This window comes from Lycorma delicatula, chromosome 1 (assembly GCF_047948215.1).
Source record: "Lycorma delicatula isolate Av1 chromosome 1, ASM4794821v1, whole genome shotgun sequence".
Taxonomy (NCBI): Eukaryota; Metazoa; Arthropoda; class Insecta; order Hemiptera; family Fulgoridae; genus Lycorma; species Lycorma delicatula.
The window spans coordinates 24,775,077-24,790,026 of record NC_134455.1 but is presented as its reverse complement, the minus strand read 5'-3'; the positions used below and the strand labels follow the sequence as shown (position 1 = coordinate 24,790,026).

Sequence of the window (14,950 nt, the reverse complement as noted above, 5' to 3'; positions counted from 1 at the left end):
TATTCATAGAGTTCATAATTTTAATAATAGTATAATTTAAGGGCCATGTTAAATCACAGAATGAATCTCATTAAATTAAGTGGCACATGTGCGTATTTTATTCTTGTAAGAAATCAGTTAGCAATTACTGTTTCTTCATATAGTACATTTAAGATTCTGTTTTGTGTTTAGTATTTACTTAACCTTTTTTCTGTACCTTAAGTGTAAAAGTTATGGTGCTTTTTTTTAAAAAAATCACCTTGTAAACTGTATGTTGACAATTAGGCAGTCAACCTTATGTTCCAGGCTGATCATCCTGAAAGATTGCCATTGATTGGACCCTGAGAACTTTCAGAACAGCCCTCATAGAGTTATTATGCATCTTAAATGCAGTAAATGTAGGAACTTCTTGAGTCTAGTAATAATAATTATGGTGGTTCACAAACCATTCTGCATGATGAAACCATTCTTCATCATTCCAGATGATGTCAAACAATCAGGGCTAGTCAGTATGCCAATCCAATATAATCTTACCATATGCCATCAAATTATCACATTCTCCATGAAAACTTAATACATTTTCTAAGGGTAAATTTTTAAGCCCTTCTTCAGAACTGCTAGGATTGTATAACTCTCATGAGTAGCCTTGTGTACTGATTTGAGAGGACTTTAGTTGAGCTTATCTACACTATTTGCACATTTCCTGTCATCCTTAATGTTGAGTGACAGTTACTACCTTCCACAGATCTTGAAATCATGAGTTTTGCATGGCAGTTCTTAAGTGTGTTAGAGCCAACATAGCAGATTTCTTTCTCTATAACTGTTGCTGAAATTTTACCTCTGACTGATGATATTCTTATAGGAAATCCAGAGGAGGTCACTTATGAAATATCAATCATTGCTCTGCCATAATTTACTGGTGACTGCTATTCAATCCCCAATTTATAAGGAACAAATTAAGGTCTGTTTTTCTAAAATAAATAGAAAAAATATCAATTTTAAAATAGGGAGTTATTTTTCAGCCAATCTGTAGTTCATCATTTTGTATATTAAACTAGTTGTATAGTTATAATGTAATGTTACAGTTTATTAAAGTAGTTATATACTCAACTTTAATTTATTATTTAATTTAGTGTTTCTAGGCATTAATTGAAGCCTACAAAAAGTTTTAGTGCAGTTATTTTATAACAATTTTTTCCCATTTGTGCCATTTTCATTTTATAAGTTTTCACTTATTAAAGAAGAATTACAAATATCTAATTTGTATATTCTTTCAATTTTGGAATATAAATTATGTTGTGAGAGCATCATAAAAATAATCTATACCTATTGATATAATCTTAATTTAAACTACAATTATTATTATCACATTATCTATTTATTCTACAAAGCATTTATTTTCATGTTTATTTGTGATAAATTACACACTATGTACTGGTGGTATTTATTTTTTATATTTAAAAAGATATGTTATAAATATGTTATCACTTGTTCATTCTGATAACACCATGGTGTCTTATTTGCAGTAGTTAATACACTTACTGTAAACTGTATTTTATCTTGTACATAATGTTTTGTAATTGTAGGATATTCACGTTTGTTTTTAGTTGTTCATATCTCTATACTTGTGTCCGGTGATAAGTTATTTATTACATGTTTTGATTAAGAAAATTATTTTTGTGGTAGTGTTTTTTAGTATTAATACCTTATTTTATTCCATAATTCGTACCAATGCTATGTTGAACAGAAATTCTTTTGTTTACTGGGTTAACCCTCCAGAAAATAATGATGGTAATTATGTGAAAACAATTTGTAAAAATGGTTTTGAGTACTTTATTCAAATTATCACATAAGTTGAATCATTCTGATTTCCTGTTGATGTTAACTAATTGTGGTTTCACACTACATACCATGTTATAAAATTCAGATACATACTGAAATATGTAGTACATTTAAAATACTATTATTTTTGTTATTAATGTTGAATCTAATTCTTAATATTTAAATGTCAGATAATGTTACTGTAGTTGTTAATACTAGAACAGTTTTTCATTAAAAAACAAAAATTTGTTTAATGGTATTCTTTTTAAAACTGTTTATGCACTTTTGAGAAAATTGATGAAATTTTGGTTGGTATTCATCATAGGTTTCATACTGATTTCCTAAATTAATTTTTTTTTCTTTTCTTAAAGAATATTCCCTTATAATATTTATTATTTTATATCAGTGTGAGTTTCTAAGTGTAATTATAAGAAGGGTTTTTTCAGTCTTTACTTTAATTTTTTGTTGTAATTAGGAGGCTTTATTTACTTTTTTTATAAATAAATTATAATTATTTGTTACCATTTATTTGTTACAAATTTCCTTTTAACAATAAAATTTGATTTTTCTCCATCAGTGGGTTATTTAATATTTATTAATGTAGATGTCATTTAATATTTTCTACAATATATAAATTAAATTAATTATTTTACTTAGGCTTGTATGTATACTTGTATTAATTGCATTTTCAAGAATAAAAATAAAATCACTTTCTAAATGCAGAAGTTTTTTGTGTAAAGAAAAACGTTTTTTAGATTTAAATTGTCTTTTCTATTTATTCATTGTATATTTGAACTGTTTTCAAAAGATGCAATCGGTACAATTATAATATCTGAAATTAGCATTTACAAGGTAAATTATGATTTATGAATGAGCAATTTTCTATATATATATATATATATATATATATATATATATATATATATATTGGATGTTTTACCAAGAAACAAAAAGAATTTCAGGATGAGTTCTACCAGTGAAAATAATGGAAAAAGTTTATATAAACATGGTTTCAGAAACACTTTATCAGTGAGTTAGGGCTCGTGAAATATTTGCCATGATTCCTGGGCAAAGAGTGAAATAAAGCCATACTGAAATTCTAGGAACCCAAATTAAGGGGTAAGCTTGATGGATTCTTACGTTTTTTGACCTAAAAAATTGAATAAAATCTGTTTCAGAACTGTATCTACAGTGTTTTTTTTGTGAAAAGTGGGATGGACACAAAAAATTGTGGTGAAAACCACCAATTTTTTTATGTTTGACGTACAGTAACTTTGTTACATGGGTAATAAATAAATAACATTTTTAAACAAAACTTGTAGATAATTTAATTCTGAACAATATGATGTAAATAAACTCAACTAAAAAACAAATTGAAAAAAGTAATTTTATTAATACCTAAATATCCAAAACATGGCTGAGAAAATGCATTAATTTTTAAATTAAAAGCGTAAACTTTTAACATCCAAGAATATCTAGAAATAAAATCATTTAAACAAAATAAAATTAGCAGAAGAGAAGTAACATACATGTGTTTTTTTCCACAAATGTAGAAAAGAAAAAATATTAATGCTAAAATAAATGTTTTTATTTTATTTCATAAGTTGGCAGTATTAACAGCTGATCAATAATCACAATTTATCTACAGAATGTGAATATTGTTGTACACTTTTAGAAGTTGTAGTCAATTATGCAATGTGTGTGCAGTTGAATTGTTTGTGTTCCGCATTCTTAAAATGTCATTTCGGTTTTCAGATGAGGAAAATGCTGACATAATTTTTATTTAAGGTTATTACAGTGGCAACTCGTTGACATCAAAAATTGCAATATCAAGAAAAATTTTCTAATAGGATTCCAAATCACGAAACCTTCGCTGCAGTTTTCCATTGTTTACACACAAGCGGTTCTTTTCCTATACATTCTTATTCTGATGAAAGACAAGAACGTCTTATCGCTTACAAGAACATAATACAGCAAGTTCATTGTAGCCCGGGGCTTAGTACTAGATGAATTTCAAATCACATTAGTTTGCTGCACAGTACAATATGGCAAATTCTAAACAAAGAAATTCTGTACCTGTACCACCAACTGAAGTTTCAAAATTTACTGCCGTCATCAGCTTCAAGAAAACCGTCATAAGTAAGTTCTATTTTATTTGCTGATGAGGCAACATTTAGAAGAGATGGAGTTAATAACTTCTGAAATAAACATCACTGGGATTTTGCAAATCCAAGTGCTACAGTAGAAAGCAGTTTTCAACACAGGTTTTTTCTTTTAATAGTTGGTGTGGCATTATTGATAAGTAAATGATTGGACAATTTATTTTCGAAGGTCGCCTTACGGGAAACAAGAATATATTTTTTTAGAAAATAACCTGCCATAGCTTTTAGAGGACATTCCAGTAATAACGAGACAAGAAATGATTTTGCAACAAGATGGGGCTCCTGTACATTTTTGTAGAACGTTAAAAATTTGAATATAACATTTACGAACAACTGGATTGGATGAGAAGGACCAGTTAATTGGCCTCCTAGATAACCTGTTCTGAATCAGTGGACTGTTATGTGTGGCTATATATGAAATCGATAGTATATGCTGAAAAGGTCTACAAAAGAAGAACTAATGGCAAGAATTTTCAGTGTATTTGAAATTCTACGAAATAATCCAAATACGGTGAAAAAAGCCACCCAAGGAATTTTAAAACGAGCAGAGTACTGGTTAAAAGTGAAGGAGGAAATTTTGAATAGTTGTTGTAATAGTAAGCCCTTAATGTGTTTTTAATATTTTATTTTTGTTGAATGATCTTATTTCTAGATATTCTCGGATATTAAAAGTATTATTCTTTTAATCTAAAAATTAATGTATTTTTCCAGCCACGTTGCGGATATTTTGATGTTAATAAAATTAATTTTTTGCAACTTGTTTTTGTTTTGTAGTTGAGTTTACATCATTTTGTTCAGAATTTTCCAAGTATTGTTTAAAATTTTTACTTATTTATTACCCATGTAACAAAGTTATTGTATATGAAACATAAGAAGCAGGGTTTTCACAACAATTTTTTGTGTTTATCTCAGTTTTCTGAAAAACCACTGCGGATACAGTTCTGAAATCTGTTTTATTCATTTTTTCAGGTCAAAAAACATAAGAATCCATCAAGTTAACCCCTTAATTTGGGTTCCTGGAATTTCAGTATGGCTTTATTTCATTCTTTGCCCAGAAATCATGGCGAAATCTTTCACCAGCTGTAACTCACTGTTCAAGCATTTCTGGACCCATGTTCATATAAATTTGTTTCATTATTTTCACTGGTAGAACTCGTCTTGAAATTCTTTCCGTTTCTTGGTGAAACAATCTGTGTCGTATATTTTTGTTTCATCGCTTGATATCTCTATATGAAGGCATCATTAAACTATGAAGTGAGAACGTTTTCTTTTGACTTGTGCTGAATTACATAACAGTTTATATTCTAAGCGTTGAATCTAGCTAAAAGTTTGTTTTCTGTGGAAATGAAAAGTTATCAAGAAGAGTCATTACATGTAATCCTACTAGAATATAACAAAAATTTGTACCTTAGTGATTGGGTAAATTTTTTGTTAAATATTATGAAAGTTGTATGGAATTTTTCAGATATTTTTTTGCCAGACTTCATGTACTATAATTAGTATAGTAAGTTGGGAATCATGTTACGTTACACTTAACATGAAAGATTTGGAAAAGATTTATTATTAAGTTTATATTTCAGTCAAAAATTGTCTGACTGAAATTTACAGGAAGATTTATTTTATTGTTATAACTTCATTATTTTATTGTGATACATAATAACAATCAATTTATTCAAGTAAATGGTAAAGTCTTGAAAAGATTGTAAAAAAAAGATTGCTGTAATAATCATAGAAGATTAAAAAATGACAATATTGTAAAACAATAATCTCCTTAATTTTATACCAGAAGGGTGGTAGGACATTTCCCTGTCAAAAATACCATGAGGAAGAAAATTTGAGTTCATGAAAAATAAAGTAAAAACAAAACATAATTAGGATTGCAGTGTTTTTAAAGAGCTGTATATCAGCTCGTTTTGTTGCCGTTAATATAAACAATTATTTTAGCTTTGAATTTTCTGAACTGAAATTGCAATCATATGAGAATATTAATAAAAACATATATATATATATATATATTTATATGCATTTTAAAGAGATAAAAATAAATACATATATTTAAATTATCCTTATTCTCTGAATGAATTACTCTTGGCTAAACATTGGAAGAAAGTTTTCATGTGTTGATTTAAGCTTTAGATAAATGAATAATTTATTTTAGATAGTTGTTGCATGAAGTTGTATTTATTTACTCATGTATACGTCTGCACGCGTGAGTGTGTTTAGGTTTGCTGTTTGGTGAGTTTATCTAATAAATGCATCACATAATAATTTTATTTTTAATAATGAATGCCTTTTACTGTCACCTATTAATGAATGTCATTATAGTTTGCATGTATCTATATAATGGTGTGATTAGTTACAATTGTGTGTAAATATAATGTATTACAGATATGGTAATAATTAACTAGTTTGGTGCTTTCCCAATTTTGTTTTGTGGATTACCTCTTATTGTTTTCGTCTTTAAAATTATTTTCAGATGAATTTTTATCAAAAAGGAAAAAAAAATTTGTTATTAAAGTTATTGCAAGTTTTACCCAATCAATTTTTTATTACATTAACTTTATAAATTACCTTATTTTTTTCTGTTGAGGTAAGTCAAGAACTTGAGTTTGTTCTTTTTAATGTTGCAAATTTGGGTTATTTATAACTTTTAGAAATCACTGAGTTGGTATATAAACATAATTTTGTAATAATAATAATAATAATAATAATAATAAATATACATAAATTTTGTTTGTGCTACCTCTCTCTAATAAATTCATTTGGTATAATAATAAATATTATTCAAGATATGCTGATTTAATTGGTACATTTTAATGGTATTTTTTTCGACAATATTTTTAGTTGTACATAACTGTAATTCAATGTACCAGTTTCTGGTTAAAAAAAGATGATTATAAGAATAAAATGCTTTTAAATATTTTCTCAGACCTTACATATTTGTAGTTCTTTCTAAATGAAATTACTTGAGTAGACTTGATGTTAACTGATTATTTTTGAAAAGAACATCTCTTATTTCCTTATCTGAATTAGCACAGATAAGTTCATATTTTAATCTTAATACATAATTACTCTTCAATTCTAATTAATTTTTTTCTTTTTATTGATTTCACTATTACTTAACACAATAATATGGTAATATTTCTTATTAGTGTGGCATAAAGTAAATTTTGATTTTATTTTGCTGAAGTACAATTAGTAGTTGAAAAATATATTTTTGTTTTAAAATAGTTGATTACATTAAAATGATAAAATTTTATATTTAAATTTATTTATTTAAAGTTTTCTGGTGTAATAATCTTATAAATAAAAGAAAAGTGTGTAGAAGATGCTTACAATAGTGATTGTTGTCGGCCCTCTTTGTAAACTTTTTTCAATTTTATAACTGATTTCTTATTCAGTCCAGTTATGTGCTCAATACATTTCCTACTGTTTTTATTTATTTATTGTATTCTTCTGTAAATCTTTTTTAAATACATTAAAGTTAGTCCAACATCTTCTATTGTATAAGACTGCTTAGTATAATAGATAAGTAAGATATCAATTTTGTGTTATCTTAGTTTTATTGTAGTTGACTTTTTTTATTTTATACATTTTAGTGTCTTTTTTGTTTAAGTTTTACAAGTCTTCTAATGCTTGCAATTTTTTTTTCTTCACCTGTCAACTATATTTTGTTATTCACTTATAATGTATTTATTATTTCATCAGTTTGAGTTGTTGTTATGCTTACTTGATTCTGGCTCTTGCCCTTCTAGGTTTTCTTTAGAGGAAATGAAGAAAAATTCTAAAAAAGTGCATTTACATTCTTTGCTTGTTTTCAAAAATTCAGTTATGAACATGCATTCTCTTTAGTATTGGTTTACTTATAAGATTATTTGTATAGGAGTATCATTTTCTAGAGATCTTTATTTCATTAAAGTAGTTGTGTGATAGGAATTCAATTATAATTTTAAAATGCAAGAAAAATTCAAAAACAACTTTCATTTAACTTAAAAAGAGAATTGAATTATCCAATTTTTGATTTTACATTAAAAAGGAAATTAAACAAACAAAAAATAAATAAATTGAAAATTGTGTAAGTTTTAAAATTTTTAGATTTGGTTAATTAATATGATAGTCAAAAATTAGAACACTTTTTTCTTATAAAATTGTTTCTTATTTTATGCCATACCTATACAAAGCTTTTCTAATTCATTGCCAAATTATTACACCTAATACCTCATACTCATAATAGTCGGCACACTTTGTCTTGATTAGGCCTCATGGTGATTATTATTTTATTTGTAGTGAAAAACAAAGAGGGAAGCATTGAAGAATTATCAGAAAATTCTGCAGAAAGGCAAACAAAAATAAAAGCAAGGTTAAAGAGGTTCTTTCATCGAAGACCAACCATGGAGGCACTAGTCAAGAAGGGTATTTGGAAAGGTATATACAAATAACAAAACTGATTGTATGTGTTGCTTGCATGGACTAATTTTTTGTTTTGTTTTTGCTTGCTCTAAATATTGATCTTTTCATAATAACATCACAGTAAACTACTTTTAGTGTATTTAATTTTTTTCATCATGTTTTACTTTATTTTATTTAAAAACATTCTATGTTGTGAACTGTTGTTTTTGTAATAATGCTATGCACAGATTGTTGCAAAAATATTTTTCTGTGTAGTACAAGATGATGTTATATTATTTTTTGTTTAAGGAACAAATAAGTACAGCTCCCTTCAGATTTTATTACTTTTTATTTCTTTTATAGTCTTTAAAGTCCCCCTTTATTAACTGTTACAGTGAATCTATTTACATTTTTACTGATGAAAGCATCACTGGGGACATTCTTTCAGTGATGCCCTTCAGTAAGTACGATGTGAATTTCTTTATTGTTAATGGATATCCACTTTTAATGATTTAGTGACTTACAAAGAAAAAAAATCATAGGTGGTTATCAGAAAAATGAAGGGGTAAAGATGTACTATAATATTAAGATTTTCTTCTTTATTGTTGTTTTTAAATAAAAACTTCTATCCACATGGAGCATTGTGAGTCAGGTTATCAATGTAGAATCTTTTAACAAATTTATATTTATTTGTAAGTAAAAAAGTAGAGGATACAGTCAGCAGAATTGTTATCAGATTCTTGATTCTGCATCAGTTATTTTCAGATTTGGTTTTACTAAACTTACATGAACTTGAATAGTGATGTCCTCTCAAACCTGCTGACCTACCTCCCAGAAAATGACAATTACCCAAAAAAAGATTTCTTTAAAACATAGATAGTTTAATAATTTGAAAACTGTTCAGAAATAAATGGTACTGTGCTAATTAATTGCGTATTTTGATTACCACTTTTGTTTGGTCAATTTATTGGTGTTTTATAATACACTCATTCTTAATAGTTTTACAAGTTGGTAATACAAGATGAAATATTAACATTTGTTACTTATGCTGTATAGAGTAATCATAAATGTTATATAGATTCTTTATGCATAAGATTAAAGCCTTAGCCTGTGCTCAAACGAGGCTATTTCTGATTGTTAAATGTGATTGTGAAGCTTAAATAACAATAAAATAATATTTTAATTGAATTTTATGTTACAGAAAGATCTCATAATTAATATTTAGTTAAAAAGTTTATTCTAATAGGTTATACTATAAATGTACTGATATTACATTCTGTGACTGAACTTTTTTTATACCAGGCGTGAGTAAGGTAACAATATATATATTGAATCGGTAACAATATATAGTAAAATTGAATCGGAAAAGCATTACTAAAACAAAATCCATGTCACGTGTGCAACAAAAATAAGAGTTTAGAATTTCATTAACATTAGAAATTGGTGTGGTTCTCAAAATAAATAATAAAACAAAATACTGATGTACAAATGTACATCAGTATTACATCATGTATGTAAAACAAACATGTACATACATTTACATAACATGTCATGTATGCAAAACATTTTGATACATTTAATTTATGCAGTACATTTTGATAAAAAATTTAATAATTTTTAAATTAATTAAAATTTTTCATTTTTTGTTTGGCAACTAAATAGTACATAAGTACAGTTAGCTGTACTTATGTACTATTTAGATGCAGAATATACTTTTAAATATTGAAATAATAATAATTTTTCATTCTCTTTATTTTTGAGGACTAATGTAGTGCATTACTTCTTTTTCAGATTAGTGAATTTATTGCATTACTTAACAAAAATGTTAGAATTTTTATTATTATAGAAAGCAAAAATTTTAGAAGTTTTATTATAATAGAAAGAACAAGCACGCTGTCTCACAACATTTTTGATTAAAAATGTTTTTTTTTTTAATAAAAACTGTATGTCAGAGCAAGTTAACATGATTAAAAAAGAAGAGATTGCAATGCCTTTAAAATTCATGCAAATTTATCTGGACTAAACTATTCAGTATGTATAGTTAGGTTAGGTTAGGTAATTATTAACAAGCTGTATGAAAATAATATAAGGAATGACTTAGTAATAATGATTTTGCTCTGATACCCAGTAGCAAAATAGAAAAGGCATTGACTATGAAAATCATGTAGTAGATTTTCAAAGGGTGGAATGTTTCAGATGATAGTTGATGAAAATAAATTTTCTATGCATTTTTTATTTACTTATTTCAGTTATTGATGTTATATTCATACCAAACTAGTTTAATTGCTTTGATACAGATAGTTTCATTTACTTAGTGGGTTTTTAATCACTATACTTATAAACATTTTTTAATTTATTTTAAAATCTACAATAATCATCATTTTTATTCCATATTCCATTTTATTTTTTCTTCATAAAGTTATTTCTGGAGCCAGGTTATTTTTATTTCCAATTAGTGTGGTATAATTTTTATAGGTCTGATATCTTCCCTTTAACTTTGGTCCCATTGATGTGAATTGACTTTTTTCATAGCAGGGATTATTTAAGCAGTTTTTATTCGATCAGAATTCTAAAAAAGTAGTTTATATTGAAATTTGATGTGGGGACTTTTTTTTATTTTCTGTAATATATAACTCAGGAAGTCTTGTTTTGCTAAAAATGAAATGAAGGATACATCTTTCAGAATTCTCAACTGCAGTTTTTCATGCTTTGTAAAATTCAAATGTTGTAGCTTTGTAAGTTTTTGTTTGCCTAATTGATGCAATTAGACAGTATTTATGTCTACTAAAAGGGATTTCTTTCAGTAATCATTCCTTAGTTTTAACTTTTTTTTTGGAAATAGCCACATGTTATATCAGCACCAATGAATCAGTTGCTGTATCTCAAAAACATGATCAGTTTATATATATATATATATATATGATTTTTATTTTCTACTAAAATATTTTGTTTTAAGTGCCAGTGATTTCAAAAAATTTGTTTATGTATATATAGAATTTTGGGCTTAATTTTTTTATAATGCAGATAAAGTTCCCATCAGATTGTTTGGGACTTTTAAGATATTTGGGAAGTATAGGGTTTTCTGGGTAAAAAGTAATTTTTCTTCTAAATATGAAAATGTTTTCTAATTTGACTGGACTGTAATATTTAAACTACACAACATTTTTTTTAATTCCATCACTTTACAAGAGATTATACTATACTCATTTTATTAAAAAAAGGAATAAATAAAACAGAAATAAATTCTACAATTATAGCTATTTGAATTAATTGATGGAGAAATTAAAAAAAGTTCTTTTAATCTTATATAAAAATTAATGTTTGTTTTGTTCCCTTCCATGTGCGTTCCTATACCACTCATCTGATTGCGATGAAACTTTTGTGAGTTGTTGTGCGCATGCACGCAAAGGTTTCTGAATTAGTTTGTACCCTCTAGGTGGTGCTGGGTTCAAGATATATCAAACAAATTTATGTATGGTCTAAATTGGCATATATTCAGAATATAAATTAGTTATGTGAAAAGAAATAATTTTTCTAAGAAGGGAAACTTTCATTTGTGTTCATTTAATCTATATATATATATATATATATATATATACTAGCTTTACCCGCCACGCTTCGCTGTGGCACATTGTGGTTGCATGGATGAGAAATGAGAAACAAAACAAAGCATACGTTTCATAGAAGTTTAATTTTGCAATACTTGTGGATATACAATATTTTTTGTTTTTCCACTGTCTGCGTAGATATAAAGGCTATCTGGTTTGCCGACTCGGGAACACGCAACATACAGTTGCCCATGTGAGAAGCAATCCACATCTAAATCTAAACCATACAATTCTAAAGATTGACCTTGAACTTTATTGATTGTGATTGCAAATGCCAATCAAATTGGGAATTGCAATCTTTTAAATTAAAATGGTGTATCGGTCGGAATTATGGGTATTCGAGGAATGAGGACATCTTCACCTTTGAAAGGCACCGTTAAAATCGTTGCTTCCACTACATTATTCATCAATTTCTTAACTGCAAGTCGCGTGCCATTGCAGAGTTTTGGCTGATTAATATTCTGCAACAGGATAATTGTCATTTTTTGATCGAACCGTTGCTAGAATCAATCTAATGAGGAATGTTTTCCCAGTTCCTCCTGGCGCATCCAAGAACCCCCCTCTGTCATTTATCATTTGCATTATGCAATCATAAATGCCTTTCTGTTCACGCGTTAATTTGGGAATGTTTGATTGGACATATGAATGAAGATCACCAATGTTGTTACTCTGTTCACGGCGTAAATCCACATCAAATGAAGCAATCGCAGCTCGGGTGGGTGCTGGCATTCCCAATTGACTAAGAACTTTATTTGCAATAGCTAAGCACTTGTCTTCAATATTTATCAATGCTTCGTTGTAAATGCCTTCTGTAAATTCCATGGTCATATTGGTATTTTCTAGGCGTACTCTATGCAAAATATCCTCAGCCATATGCGATCGATATCTTTCCCATAACTCTGTGAGAGATGAAGGGAAGCAAGCGGTCAATATAATTGCGAATAATGCGCGAATTTGGTTTGGATGTGCAGTGTTGCATACGTCATCAATACATATATCCCACTGTTGGTCGTTTTCTTATAAATTCAGAACTTTGTGAAAGGCGCAGCTCAATCACGACACGATCACACAAAAGTACCTCGATTAAAGTGAATATTTAATTCAGATTGTATAATAATCTGAATCAGATGTAAGTGGATACGTTTTTTTTTTTTTTTGTTAATAAACAATGTAATTGGGAACAGGTATTGTTTCACATGTGACTGTGGTTGTTGTTAGCTAGTATGGCGAATGTTCCCCTTGCTTCCGGCAGATGGCGCGGTCACTGGTACACAGCTGACCGTTAAAAAACTGTTTCTCGCGGTCGCAGGTATGCGACTGATGTGAAAAATAGATAAGAACAATCTTGATGCGGGTTATATATCGTGCTAAAATTTGAGCTCAATCTGCAGAATATTTTGAGTTTTTGAAGCGTACACAAACGAACTTAACATTTTTATATATAAAGATATATGTATATACACACACACTCAAATCTAGCAATAGCAAAGTATTGCCAGGTCAGTAGGTCAGTTAGTAACAATATAAAAAGTTTGTTCCTGGATACAATAAAAATCGAGGGTACACTTACAAAGTAATAAGTGCAAAATTACATCACGGATCTTCGATTTATGAAAGTCATTATACTAGTTTTATTAAAAAAGAAAAAATGGTCACAAAGAGAGTGATTTGACTACCAACAAAAAAAATTTTTCGTGAAATTCAAAAAAAATATTTTTGTTTGTTCTAGAAAGGCAATAAATTTCAATAATAAATCCAAAACTCTTACCGATTCGATTTCATTTACATGTAATCCATATCACATTTTCAGAAATAATATATCTTATGATTATTTGTTGTTTAATAAATGAAATCGGGCTGGTAAGAGTTTTGTAACAAATTTTTCTATTTTTTGCTTATTATATGGAATGCTTAAACATTGTTTATTATTTATTATTTTATATCTATTGCCTATTACATATATTTAACATGTATTTTTTTAAACAAAATTCTAAATTAAAAACAGTTTTATTTACATTACAGAAATGTTTGTTTTTTCAGCGGAAGAAATGATATCTGCGATACTCTTACTGTACGGTTTACAATTTCATTGTATTTTTTTGTATATTGAAATACAATTTTATTTTATTATTACCACCTTGGATGTGATTCTGCATAGATTTTGAAATGATAGGTTAGAAATGCCTGAAACTTATTGGTAACTGACCAAAGGCTAGCTGATCTACTAGACAGACCTTATCAACTAGTTATAAAAATGGATATAATTATAAGTAGCCAAGTAATTTTTGAGATATTGGGATTATCTTAACAGATTGTGTAAAAGCTCTCATACAAACATATTCTCTAAGCCATTACATTCAGTACATAACAGCAGTATAGTAAGATTATTATTTTATTCAACAAAAATTGTTTCTTGGTTATTCTTATTGCTTTATTAAACAGGCAGCAATTGGATTATTTTTAATTATAATATATATTTATATATTTCTTCACAAGCTAAGCTCTTTTATTTTGGAATGAATAAGTAATAAATGCTCACCCTTACTGGAACTCAACTCTGGATTAATTATACAGATAAAGCTCTCTGATCATTGCATACCAGTTAGGCAACTACGTGAGCTTAGAAGTGTTAGCTTCTCAATTATTATAAAATTGTAATTTTTACTGTTAGTGATGTTTAATTTTATAAAACATATGATTGTTATTGCTTTGAAGTATTCAATTTTTTATGTGGAGGAGAATTTATTTTTATCATTAAGATTTCTTAAAAACTTTCATGACAGAAATTTGTAAGATATTTAAACACATATGCACTTGAGATTTATTTTCACAATCTTATCAATTATTATGTAAAAATTATGGCAATTTTAAAAGATAATCTTTTATTACTTTGGTTTTTAAAAATGTTCTTATCATTATGAAATGCATATGTTAAAGGTTTTAAATAATATTTAGAATGAGATAGGATTTAAAGAAAAATATAAGTAAATT

At 27.4% G+C, this 14,950-nt stretch overlaps 1 protein-coding gene across 3 annotated transcripts in view; it reads left to right on the top strand.

Moving 5' to 3' along the window:
• The window catches only part of LOC142332635 (uncharacterized), a 166,949-nt gene that overhangs the window by 118,915 nt on the left and 33,084 nt on the right, over nt 1-14,950 (top strand). For 2 of the 3 annotated variants that reach the window (XM_075379331.1, XM_075379268.1), the window contains exon 11: nt 8,250-8,387. The exons of the other annotated variant lie outside the window; for it this stretch is intronic. In XM_075379331.1, the coding sequence (XP_075235446.1) occupies nt 8,250-8,387 (138 nt within the window). The remainder of the gene's footprint in view (nt 1-8,249; nt 8,388-14,950) is intronic. 3 annotated transcript variants of the gene reach the window in all.